At 39.0% G+C, this 13,282-nt stretch overlaps 1 protein-coding gene across 5 annotated transcripts; it reads left to right on the top strand.

Annotated features, from left to right (window-relative positions):
- Positions 1-1,073: 1,073 nt before the first annotated feature.
- LOC104085041 (kinesin-like protein KIN-7E) lies at positions 1,074-13,015 on the top strand. 5 transcript variants are annotated; one of them, XM_070196832.1, is made up of 16 exons: positions 1,079-1,243; positions 6,185-6,267; positions 6,836-7,173; positions 7,361-7,450; positions 7,550-7,650; positions 7,849-7,962; positions 8,077-8,158; positions 8,258-8,325; positions 8,433-8,498; positions 8,585-8,709; positions 9,060-9,387; positions 10,290-10,394; positions 10,471-10,815; positions 10,900-11,361; positions 11,861-12,168; positions 12,428-13,015. In XM_070196832.1, exons 3-16 carry the CDS (start codon positions 6,951-6,953, stop codon positions 12,777-12,779), a joined length of 2,769 nt encoding a protein of 922 aa, XP_070052933.1. In that variant the 5' UTR covers positions 1,079-1,243; positions 6,185-6,267; positions 6,836-6,950; the 3' UTR covers positions 12,780-13,015. The 5 variants fall into 5 exon arrangements, with proteins under 5 accessions (XP_018622486.1, XP_018622481.1, XP_070052932.1 ...); XM_018766965.3 differs by having other exon boundaries at positions 1,077-1,243; positions 10,471-11,361; XM_018766970.3 differs by lacking the exon at positions 12,428-13,015 and having other exon boundaries at positions 1,074-1,243; positions 10,471-11,361; positions 11,755-12,099.
- The last annotated feature ends 267 nt before the right edge of the window (positions 13,016-13,282 follow it).

Here is a 13,282-nt window from a genome sequence, read left to right as displayed (position 1 = left end):
TATATTACACTCTTTTCTTTTAATTTATTTTAAAAATATTAATAACTCTTTACGTAAAGAAAGTCATCAATATACTTCCATTTTATGTTAGGGTGGCGAATGGGGCTTTGGTTTTTGTGAGTTCAATTGTACTCAATGTTTTTAACATATAACAGAAATATATATGTAAAAGTTAGGACATTTCAATAAATATTAAATTTTTACCCTATAATCTCAAAAGTACGATATATTCAATGCTAAGAATTTAAAAAACTTAATTCATCAACTTCAAGTACTAAACCTACCTCTACTAAATGATAGACTTTAATTCTATTCGTATCATTAATATAGTTATATAAATATGGTTGTGTTATAATTGTCGTTTTTTATACATCATAGTATCATACTTAACCAAATACATAATATAAAATGACACAGAGAACAATAAATATGTTAATTTGTTCTGTTTATAGGAAATTGAAAAAGAATAACGAAAATGAGAAGGAAAAAAAAAAGGCCCACAGCGGTCCCTAGTCCCAAACAAACTGTAATTAAAAAGTGACACTTCGTCTACTTATTAAACGCATGGAATTTATGTGATAATAGTTCGGGCTAATCAATTTTCGCACCGCTAATTAAAAAATAGTCAACATTTATAAAATTATTAAAAAAAAATATTTATTTTGCTGCATCACAGAAAGTTCCAGCATAATATAGTGAAGATTGAATTTTGCTGCATCATGGAAAGTTCCAGCATAATATACTGGAGATTGGTGCACCCGTGTATGAGCTTCCAGTATATTATGCTGGACCAATATATTATACTAGAACTCCAGTATATTATATTGGAATATTTTTTAGATTTTAAATAGTATTTTCGTTCAAATTTATTTTATATAAAAAATGATTAAATTTTAATTACTTTTGAAACTGTTACTATTTTTCAATTACCGATTTTTTAATTTCACCCGGAATTAAGCACCGATTTCTGGGCCAGGTGGCATTGGTGTCCCGTTTCTAGACGTTTTTTTAAAATAAAGCGAGGGTAAATTTGTCAACGTTGTCCGCACCTCGTCACACGAAAAAAGACGTTGCACTGCACCACTGCAAAAATAAAACTACTACTCCCTCCGATTAATGATCTATGCAGTTCACACAAGTGAACACTGAACGCTGTGTGTGTGTGAGAGAGAGAGGATTTGTTCTATATGTGTGCATTTCTGAGAATTTCTGTCTGTTTTTCTAGGAGAATTTGAAAATGGAGGTAAAGCTCCATCAAATTTCTTACTGATAAATTGTTGCGTTGTTTTTTATTTTTTAGCTACATTCTGTTTTTCAACCCTCATCTTTCAACTTATTGACTGTATTTGACGCGTAAAATTTCATCATCATGAACTGAAAACGAAACTTCAGGTACACTTATATTCAAGTTCACAATTGATTTCGAATTTACAGTTGGACCCATTGAGTTTTCTTTCCTTAGTAGTATCTGTCTGTACTCTTTCTGATAGTTTTTTTGCTGTGCTATTTTTTTTTTTTTTTGGCTATATCATGTTTTACCTTTCGTTTAATTTTTCAATTTAACTAGCTGTATTTAACGTTTAAAGCTTCATCAGGATCATCATCGGTGAACGATGCTTCGGTGTTCTCTAAGCTCCAACGTTCACCCTTGATTTCAAATTTACAGTTGAAAAATATTTTTGTTTTTCTTAGACTATAACTGTGTTTACCCTAAAATCTGAGTAACAATTAAATTTATATTGAGGTCTTAAAGATACGTGATTTAGTCCAGTACTAATTGATAAACAAGAAGATAAACGTATAAATTAAGTGAACAAGCTAAACCAATCCAGTGAATGAACGAGCCTCGACCTCGAGCGGTGATGACCTTGAGGTGCACTAGTATGAACAGTAAACGAAGGACAATAAAGCTAAGGAATAAGTCTGATGAGAGGTGAACGAAAAGTAAGATTGTATATTCTTTGCCAATGATTGATGCCCTTTACAAATGAATGGGCTCCCCTTTATATAATAGGGAGTCCTAAATAAGGTACATTTCCATTCCTAGTAAGGAATCTAATTGTACAGCTGACTAACCGCCTAGTACGAATTCGTACAAATTCGTTCCGGAATTCACGCCTTGATCTTTGTGCCATTGCGGGAATCTCGCTTATTCTGTTACAAGCCCATAACGGCATTATCTCGAGGCCGGTCATGCTTGCCTCGATATTCATCGGATACTTCGATTTTCAAGCTTCGACCTCCGCCATCGGGCTCGAGCTCGGTCCATACTGAACTTTGGCTCGAAGCAACTCTTCGAGCCCATAAAATCGAGCATACCTGATTTTGACCGTATACAGATAGTCCCCGCGTTTCTTAGAATGTAATGACAAGAAACAAATTGAGTCTAGTATCTTTGCTTGTTCTTCCCAAAACACCAAATATTCCAATCTCTATTTTTCCTTGCTTACAAAGGCAAGGTGGCCAAAACATCTAAAACTGTTCCACAAAAGGAAATTGCTCAGGTTCGGGTAAAGGAGGCCGTCGAGTGTCGGTCTCGGAGGGAGACCTTTGAAGAAATCCATGCTCGGGGCTTTATTCTTCGATCGAGACCGATGGCCCCCGAATGACCATTTGAACTAGAGTTTGAGTAGCTCTTAGGATTAATAATCGAGTGAGGATTTGCTCGAACTCGAAACAAAGTTAGCCCTTAGGCTTTATAGGTAGTCCCCGAGTGAGAGTTTGCTCGAACTCGGGTTAAGATAGCCTTTGGGCTTTTACGATCAAGTGAGAACCTGCTCGAACTTGAAGTAAAGTTAGCCCTTAGGCTTTATAGATAGTCCCCGAGTGAGAGTTTGCTCGAACTCGGGTTAAGATAGCCCTTGGGCTTTTATGATCAAGTGAGAACTTGCTCGAACTTGAAGTAAAGTTAGCCCTTAGGCTTTATAGATAGTCCCCGAGTGAGAGTTTGCTCGAACTCGGGTTAAGATAGCCCTTGGGCTTTTATGATCAAGTGAGAACTTGCTCGAACTCGAAGTAGAATTAGCCCTTAGGCCTTTGTATTTGTTACGGACTTCGGACGTCTTCGATCCGCGTTAATTTGGCTGTAGCCTCTTTAGTTCGGAACTTGCCTCTTGGGCTTACTTTTTGTTTCACTTCTAGCTTGTCCGAAGTGTCAATTCCCGAGTGGGATGGCCGTGGCCTGTAAAATCGAAGGTCGCCCTTAAGGTCTTATGGTCTCGAAATGTTAGTAGTTCGATTTCATTTGTTTTTTCGTACGGCAGTCCTCAAGCGTGGGGTTAGTTGTTCGAACTTCCGTCATGATCGGCCCTTAGGCCTGTTTACACAATTGATCAAGAGTATGAAATAGAAAATTTTTCTAAAAGCAAGAGATATCGGGAAGGAAAAATACTTCTTTCAATAGATGATTATACATGCGTGCATGTTTGATGTTAGGGCTCGAGTAACCTATATGGGCATGGTTCACCTGACCGTTTGACCCTTACAACATTTTCCTATCGAGGCCCTGTTGTCATGAAGTAATTTCCTTGCAACAAAGTAGATATTCGAGGGTAACGCCCCCCAGTACCTGAGGCTTATTGTAGGGAACCTCGGATATTGTTGAACTGCTCTAAGTTATCGCGAACAATGGTTGCTTCGTTAGAAACCTCGCCGGAAAAACCCATTTGGGACAAAAACCGGCCTAAGGGAAAAAGAGTGCAACGCGTGTTTTAAGATCCAAAGCTTCGTGCCGATCCTTGTCGATAGCCTGCAAGTGTTAGTCGAAAACATAGAAAGAATCGGAATGGGGTCATACCTTTATTCGGATTTTGGATATTTAACGTGATCTTCCTAGGCATCAGGCCCTCGTGAATTTTGACCTCGATCATTCTCCTCTCATTTTGTGCGAAGCTTCGCCCAGACCCGCTGCCTCTACGGTCTCCGTTGTACGGTTGATATCGATCTCTATTCGACCTCGGCCCCCGATTGATATCCCTTTTGATCCTATCCATGGGCGCGCTAGGATAAACGGACCCCGAAGGAGTCCCTAGTTGATCATCCTCGACCCTGATCTTCGACTGATATCGATTATGTACGTCGCCCCAAGTGACAGCCGGGTACTCGATTAAACTTTGCTTCAACTGCTGTGAAGCTTTGGAACTCCGAGTGTTGAGACCTTGAGTGAAAGCTTGAAAAACCTAGTCATCGGTGACCGGAGGCAAATCCATCCTCTCCGTTTGGAACCGAGATACGAATTCCCTGAGCATCTCGTTATTTTTCTGCCTTACCTTGAAAAGGTCCGACTTCCTCGTTGCAATTTTAATGGCTCCAGCGTGTGCCTTTACAAAAGAATCTGCAAGCATAGCAAACGAATCAATAGAGCTAGGGGGTAAGTTATGATACCATATTAAGGCCCCCTTTGATACAGATTCAATTTCATCATCTTCCAAGTCATTTCCTTTGATGGCGCACGTATACGAGGTGACGTGTTCATTCGGATAGGTCGTCCCGTTATACTTGGGAATCTCGGGCATACAGAACTTCTTTGGAATGGGCTTCGGGGCCGCACTCTGAGGAAAAGGTTTCTGCACGAACTTTTTTGAATCCTCCAAGCCCTTTAAGATCGGGGGTGCCCCCAGTATCTGATCAACTCGGGAGTTATATGTCTCCACTTTCTTGTCATTATCTTCAATCTTTTTATCTCCCGACTCGATCCTTTTAGTGAGCTCCTCGAGAATTTTCATAATCGTGGGATCAGTCCCCGATCCATTACCGTTTGATCTTTCTGGCACCGGCTCAGTTTGGCGAGTAATTTCTGGTTCGACCACACTTGGAGTTTTATGTTGACTTTGAAGCTGAGCGATAGCAACCTGTTGAGCCTGTAACATCTCGAATATTACCTGGAGACTAACTCCCCCATCTCCTATACCCTGTGTTCCTTGGCCACCGGATCGGACTTCCCTGCGTACACTTCCTTCGGGGTCTGCGCCTAAATCCGCATTCAAAGCGATGTGTTAACTAACATCGACCGGTTCCACTATTGGCACTTCCCTGGGGTTAATCGGTGGCACACCGGCTCCCGGAGCAACTACATTGTTGTTTTCCCCATGAAATCCAAGACCATCATCGCCATGTACGGGTGCGTTTTGTGAGTTTGACATGTTTTAACCTGAAAACAAAGAATCTTTGACAAGAACAAGTGTGAAAATAACGTGTGTTATTAGAATCAGCACTGAAACAATCACTATTATCTTTAGCCCCACGGTGGGCGCCAAACTGTTTACCCTAAAATCTGAGTAACAATTAAATTTATATTGAGGTCTTAAAGATACGTGATTTAGTCCAGTACTAATTGATAAACAAGAAGATAAACGTATAAATTAAGTGAACAAGCTAAACCAAACCAGTGAATGAACGAGCCTCGACCTCGAGCGGTGATGACCTCGAGGTGCACTAGTATGAACAGTAAACGAAGGACAATAAAGCTAAGGAATAAGTCTGATGAGAGGTGAACGAAAAGTAAGATTGTATATTCTTTGCCAATGATTGATGCCATTTACAAATGAATGGGCTCCCCGCTCCCCTTTATATAATAGGGGAGTCCTAAATAAGGTACATTTCCATTCCTAGTAAGGAATCTAATTGTACAGCTGTCTAGCTGCCTAGTACGAATTCGTACAAATCCGTTCCGGAATTCACGCCTTGATCTTTGTGCCATTGCGGGAATCTCGTTTATTCTGTTACAAGCCCATAACGGCATTATCTCGAGGCCGGTCATGTTTGCCTCGATATTCATCGGATACTTCGATTTTCAAGCTTCGACCTCCGCCATCGGGCTCGAGCTCGGTCCATACTGAACTTGGGCTCGAAGCGACTCTTCGAGCCCATGAAATCGGGCATACCTGATTTTGACCGTATACAAACTGAAACTCGAACAATCCGGATCATTTTGTAACTGTTGAACTTTATGAAACTTCTCCGTGGTTCAACTTTTGAAATGAAACTTGACAAATAGGGGGGATTAAACAACTAAATTAGAATTGAGGTGTAATTGTTGTTGTTTTAGAATTGTTATTAAAAAATGAAGTTGATGGTTTCCTCACTTTTGACATCTTAGATTTTGTTTATGTTTAAAGAGGATTTATTAGTTGACATCACATCTTTGTTTGCTTCTCCTTTTTTTCCTTTTTGGTTGAAATATCAGCACAAGAATTGAAGCACGGAGGATTCTGGCCGTCCAATTGCAACCCTTATCTATCACTACCTTCAGTGATAACGACACAGAAGGTGGATGGATTCTCTTTCAATATTACTTCTCTATTCACTGTGTGATAAACATGCTTTTGTATTGTTGCCGTGTCAGGGTCCACTAGTGTTTGAAATTTTCCCAGCTTCACACAGTCACTAACTTGGTCTTGAAGCAGATTTGGGTCCACACATTGGTCCCATTAAGCAAAGTTACCATGTCTTTTTTATGCTTCTCATGTTATTTATGCTTAATTTGAAGAACTCAACACCAAAGTTTATACAAAGTGTTTAATTATACTAACTTAAGATTTGGAACCAATATGGATGTAATGAGTGCATTTGCGTCCATTAGACCCAATTTTTATTATTATTATTATAATAATAATAATTATTATTATTACAAAGGTGCACCCACTACCTTCAAGTCTACTCGTAACTCGTGCAAGTATTAGTTAACCTTTGTAATTGTTTGGTATAAGTTGTTTAGTACTTTCTATAGTAGGTCTTCTGGGGATAATAACTCTAGTTTGATTGATCATTGTTGTTTTTCTTCACAAGCATAACTAATATCGCAACATGCTAACTGCCGTTACTCTTCTGTTGGCAGCAATATGAGAGAGTTGTGCTTGCTTTGACGTTTCCTTTGGTGACCCTGAATCATGATGTTGTTGTTATTAGTATGACATGGGTTTTTAGAAAGAGAGGATTGGATAAAAGTAGACATGGGGGCTATTGGTGGTGAAGAACTGATGAAGTGGGAGAAAATGCAAGGGACGGCACTGAGTGGTGAAGAGAAGATTCTGGTTTTGGTGAGGTTGAGGCCTCTGAGTGAGAAGGAAATTGCAAGGAATGAAGCTTCTGATTGGGAATGCATCAATGAAACCACCATTTTCTATAGGAACAGTTTCCAGGAGACGTCTGGACTTCCAACTGCTTATACTTTCGGTAAGAAAACTCCCCATTTCAAGCCTTTGCATTTGGACTTGCTGTTACTCTTAATTCACAATGGAGAATGTGATCATTCAGAGCTATGTTAAGGGTTAGATCTCAAGTACCATATGAAAATGATTTGCCATTGTAATAGATGTTATTTTTCCTCTATCTTATTGTTGTCCCCCCCCCCTGAAAATAGACAAAGTGTTTAGGGGAGACTGCACAACAAGGGAAGTGTACGAAGGAGGAACAAAGGATATTGCCCTTTCAGTTGTCAGGGGAATCAACTGTGAGTGTTCTCTTTGTATGTCTTTATATTCTTACTTTTATCTCCTTATAAAGTGAAAGACATCTTATCCATTACAACAATCTTAACATATTATTTCAGCAACTATCTTTGCTTATGGACAAACAAGCAGCGGAAAGACATACACCATGAATGGAATTACTGAGTATACAGTGGCAGATATATACGACTACATGAAAAAGGTAAATCTTTTTGAACCGATGTATTGGATAACTTAAATGCCAACTATGAACAGAGTTCATGTGTTGCGTCTCATTACTAAATGGCATTATATTTGCTTTGCATTAGGTATGCTCAGCTGTAAATACTAAATTGCATTTCTTCTTTATTTGCTTGTTCCTTGAGTTTTTGCAAAGGTAATATTTCCTTTTCCTGTCCAGCATGAAGAAAGATCTTTTGTTTTAAAGTTTTCTGCTATGGAGATTTACAACGAAGTTGTTAGAGACCTCCTCAGTTCAGATAGTACGCCGCTAAGAATGCTCGATGATCCTGAGGTGGGTTTCTATTTCTATGTTTTGCAGCCTGTAAAGACAATAATTTCTAGTTCTGTACACAAGCACTGTCATCGAAAAGCTCAAAATAATTTCATATAATTTTGAGTTCTGCAGAACGGGACCATCATTGAGAAACTCACAGAAGAAACTTTACTGGACTGGGATCATCTCAAAGAGCTCTTATCCATCTGTGAAGGCAGGTGTATTACCCCAGCTCTTTTAGATTCTATCAATGTCTAGCAGTGGCACCAAAATTAGTTTCTCCGTGTATCACAAGTTTTGTGGCCCTTTGCAGCTCAAAGACAAACCGGGGAGACCTATCTTAACAAAGCTAGTTCCAGGTCTCATCAAATTCTTAGATTGGTATGCCCCTGTTCTCTCTCTGTCTTGAACAATTTCCTGTGAATTGTGATACATGATCCAGGAGGAAAGACTTATGAACTGGACTCTTTTGGTTTTGCTTTCTTCAGACAATTGAAAGTTTAGCTCGTGAGTTTATAGGGAAGGAGAACAAAACAACTCTTGCTGCGAGTGTGGTACCTGTCAATTAGTTTCCTTTATGATTTTTTTTGGGCATCAACACATGGCCTCCTGATGGAAGGTTTATGATCTTTGAATGAAGAACTTTGTTGACCTGGCGGGAAGTGAACGTGCATCTCAGGCGCTGTCTGTTGGGCAAAGACTGAAAGAAGGCTGTCATATTAATCGCAGTTTACTGACCCTAGGAACTGTCATTCGCAAGCTCGGGTTGATTGCTTCTCTCTTAAATCACCTTCCTGATAGGGTGCATATCATTAGTTGATGAAACTATATATGAATGGTTAAGTATGTACTAGATTTCTGTGGTCATTATTCCACAATTCATGTTGGGGATGTCACCTTTGCATATCCCACAGACTAGTGAGGTTAAACTTTACGCTACAAATATCTTAGTATTACTTTGTTTTATGTAAATTTTCTTAGTATCAACATTGATCTAAACCATGGACGAGTCGTTCCTTCTTTCACTCTCTATTAGCTGTTTATACATGCAATTCTGTTTTCCTACTTCCTTAGTCTGAAGCACATCTTTGTGTATCTATGTTGTATAATTGCAGCATGGGAAGACATGGGCATGTGAACTACAGGGACTCTAAGCTAACACGTATCCTTCAACCTGCGTTAGGAGGCAACGCGAGAACTGCCATTGTTTGCACTCTGAGCCCTGCACAGAGTCATACTGAGCAATCTCGAAATACACTTTTATTTGCCAGCTGCGCCAAAGAAGTGACTACTAATGCGCAGGCCAATGTAGTCATGTCCGACAAGGCGTTGGTGAAGCATCTACAGAAAGAGTTAGCTAGATTAGAGAGCGAAATAAGAACTCCTATAACTGCTTGTGATCATGTGGCATTGCTGAGGAAGAAAGATCAGCAGATTGAAAAGGTGATCCTTTCTTCCTAAAGACTCTTGCTCTTGTGCTTGCAATTTAGCAAAAGTGGCTAGTAGACTGTGAATAGGCCAACAGGAGTTGTACGATGTCTGGAAACACAGACATGTTTTGTTTTCTGCATATCCCGATGCTTCTAATAAAAGGCTTCTCTGCATATCCCATGCTTTTGACAAAGTATTGAAATCACTTTTCCAGTTAATAAAGTACTTCACTTGTCTCATCTTATATGATAGTATTTGACTTGACATGGAAGACAGATGTTAGTTTGATTTCTCTGTTCTACCAATGATAGTAAAATAAAATATTAAAATAACGGTTGAAAAGTTAATCTGATAGAAAAATATAACATCAATATTTAAAATTTGTGTAGTTCAATGAATTACTCAATTCTTTTATAAAGTAAAATTTTATTTTACATTTACTCAGATGAAAGCATCCTTATTTCAGGTTTTAGCAGTATATGCAAATGTTTTCGTAATTGAAGCATTTCTACTGACAATATTTCCTGTCCAATCTGGAAAAAGTTGATTTCTTTGGCAGTTACTTATGAAAGTACCCTTTGCTTTGCATCCTTCTTCTGGATTTCATGGTGTTTCTATTTATCCTATGATTGTTGTTGTGATACTAATATTGTCTCCTTTTTGTCCTTTTTTTTTTTTTTTTTTTTTGAGCCGAGGGTCTTTCGGATACAGCCTCTCTACTCCTTCGGGGTAGGGGTAAGGCCTGCGTACACACTACCCTCCCCAGACCCCATTAGTGGGATTTTACTGGGTTGTTGTTGTTGTTGTTACTTATGAAAGTAAATCACTAAACTATTTATCAAGTGGAGCTCAGTTCGATCTGACATTATTTTGATTATAGAATATTCACTTGGTTTATGTGGTTCTATATGCAGTTAGAGAATGAAATGAGGGAATTAACTAAGCAGCGTAATCTTGCTCAATCCCGGGTTGAGGATTTGCTGCAGATGTTTGGAAATGATAAAATTTCCAGCCAAAGGGTTTGTATAATGTCTTGTGATTGAGTTAGACATTCGAGCTGTCCTTCATTTGTTGCTTATATCTCAAACTTTTCAGGGTGCATCAAGTCTACTTCCTAAATCACTAGAAGGGAACATGTTTGGAGATGAATGCTCAGTATCTGACTCAATAGCTAAAGCTGAGTCATATAACAGGGACAGTGAAAGTGATGCCACATCCTATGCTATACCTGCTCAATGTAGTGGTAACTTTGGTTTGCATTATCGACATCAAAGGAGCAAAAATTTTGCTTTTGTGACAGGAGAAGATTCTGATGACTTTTGCAAGGAAGTTCAATGTATTGAGGTGGATGAGCCTGGTGGAAATAGAACCTTTGAATCCTTTAGCTTATCAAACAACGAGAATGGAGAAAGAATATCTCCTCCTTCCAGCAATGGACATGTTGACCATAGGGAGCTATCACCACTGTCTCATGGACAAGCAAGCAGCACTAGAAATTGCTTTCCTCATGGGCCTTTGGGGCAGAAAATGCATGACAAACAGAAGACTACAGATTCTCTTGCCAGATTTCACCCTCTTGATTCATCTCCATGTGCCCTTTCAACTAGTATATCAGGTTCTATAAACGTGAAATTAACAAGAAGCAGGAGCTCTAGAGAAAATCTAATGATTGGCTCGTTTTCACCTGAATCTGGGATAGTAGAACAAAGAGAGACTACCCCAACTGACGAGCAAGAGAGAGATTTTCCAGGTAGCCCTGAAGGCCTCCAAAGGAAGCACTGGAAATATCCTCCATTAATTTACGGGAAAACCAGACCTAAATTGTCAAGAAACAATTCACAGTCCTCTAACTGTAGCGCTTTCATGGATGAGCTAAAAAGTGGCAGCAACGCCCCTGGAGATGAGGATATCCCAAGTGTTGACACTTTTGTGGCAGGCCTGAAGGAGATGGCTAAGCTTGAGTATGATAATCAACTGCACAATCAGGTCTGGACTATATTCTTTCCTACTTAAGCTTGTTTGGGGTACCTTGTTTGTTTTCTTCCTGTAAGTTTTGTTAGCATGGCTTTACAGTTAGATATGCAGAACTTACCTTGTGCGTGCCATTTTGCTTTGGTCAATTTAGTGGCAGATAATGCTTGCATAGCCACTTTCTACTCTTCCATGTTTGCGGTTATTGCAGTGACATAAAATAGTTATTCAGCTAGAACAGTGCATGCAGATATCATATATTAGACTCTCTTGTTAGTTTGCTTTTACTTTGTTTGTGGCAACTTTATTTTAGCAATTGGCTGAATTTTTGGATTGATGCGTCTACCAAGACTTTTCCTTATTAACTGATGTCAGAATGTTCTCACTCTCTTTAAATATCTTTACTAGAGAAATTCAATGTCAATAAACATCATAGACCGGAGTAATCACTTGGAAAAGCTGGTCTTTATCCTGAACTTTGTCCTCATTAGATGCATACTGATATCTGTGCTAGGCTCAAGATTCTGGGAAGTCGAAAAGGAATATAAAAAATGTCGGATTGGATCCTATGCCAGACTCATTGGAAGTTCCTTCAGATTGGCCTCTTGAATTTGGGAAGCTGCAAAAAAGGATAATTGAACTTTGGCAGACTTGCCATATTTCATTGATCCACAGGACATATTTCTTCCTGCTGTTTAAAGGTGACCCTTTGGACTCTATTTACATGGAGGTCGAGGTAAGAAGACTTTCATTCCTGAAGGAGACATTTCTCAAAGGAAATTCATCTTTTCAAGGTGGTCAGACAGTCAGTCTTGCGTCAAGGTAAAATTTGCACCATGCTGCTCTCCTGCACTCTTGTTTAATATGTTTTGTCTCTTGTGTATTTTTATACACTCCCTCCCCTCATGCATTCATTTAAATTAGATCAGAGTTTTTTAATTCTTGATACCCTTTTAATGTGTTTGAACCGTATAGGCTGGTAAATTAATAGCTTGACCTAATGCAATATATCAAATCTTGATATATTGCACCTGTGCATCATCTGCTAATTTGAATCAAATTATCTTTTCTCTAATTACAGCCTCAAAGCTCTTTGCCGTGAGAGAGCTACGCTAAGCAGGCTCATATATAAAAGGTTTCCAGGAGATGAGAGAAATGAGATCTTCCATGAATGGGGCATAAAGTTAAGCTCCAAAAGGAGGAGACACCAACTGATTCATCGTTTGTGGAGCGACACAGATATGAATCACGTGATGGAAAGTGCTGCAATTGTTGCAAAGCTGATTAAGTTCTCTGAGCAGGCGCCTGCTCTAAAGGAGATGTTTGGGCTTAGCATCATACCTCCTCCACGCATCGTTAACGATGTCCTTAGGCTGGAAGAACAGTATGGCATCTCTACTGTAAGCTTCTGGAACTGTGGTGGGAAGAAATGAAATTAGTGTATGCTTATTGTTGCTCGGATCAACTGCATGTTTGTCTACCTCATTTTAATTTTTGATTACGCATTCACAAAAAAGAAAAAAAAGAAAAAAGAAAAAAGAAAAAAGAAACTATAATTTACGAATCACACTTGGAGAGGGAGGAACCAAAATATCTCGATTAGTGTCACCATTTTACATATCTCTGATTTTTACCATCCAATGAAATTAAATCTGCTCTTTGTTCTTCATATATGAAACTTTTCTGCTCTACATTTAACAAACTGATCGGCAATCATGTCTTGATTTTCCGCTAACTTTTTCATGTAACCAACAACAATTGGCAGCTTGCATCCCCTTTGGTTCTTTTTCGAACAAAGTTCCAAACTGGCTTTTCAACTATGCAGATAGTTTAACTATGCAGTGCATAACACTTTGCCAGCAAAAAATATCCGGGTGCTGGGATCGAAATAACAAGGCGTCATGCAAAAAGCCTTGGTGATGATAAATCGGATATC

This window comes from Nicotiana tomentosiformis, chromosome 3 (genome assembly GCF_000390325.3).
Source record: "Nicotiana tomentosiformis chromosome 3, ASM39032v3, whole genome shotgun sequence".
Lineage (NCBI taxonomy): Eukaryota > Viridiplantae > Streptophyta > Magnoliopsida > Solanales > Solanaceae > Nicotiana > Nicotiana tomentosiformis.
Note: the sequence above shows the minus strand (reverse complement) of the source record. Positions and strands in the feature narration are given on the sequence as shown.

Excerpts from the sequence above, each read along its gene's own strand:
- LOC104085041 (XM_070196831.1), top strand. The coding sequence starts at position 6,951 with ATGGGGGCTATTGGTGGTGAAGAACTGATGAAGTGGGAGAAAATGCAA. Across the intron at positions 7,963-8,076 it reads GAATGCTCGATGATCCTGAG|AACGGGACCATCATTGAGAA; the intron begins GTGGGTTTCTAT and ends TGAGTTCTGCAG. Across the intron at positions 12,169-12,427 it reads ACAGTCAGTCTTGCGTCAAG|CCTCAAAGCTCTTTGCCGTG; the intron begins GTAAAATTTGCA and ends CTCTAATTACAG.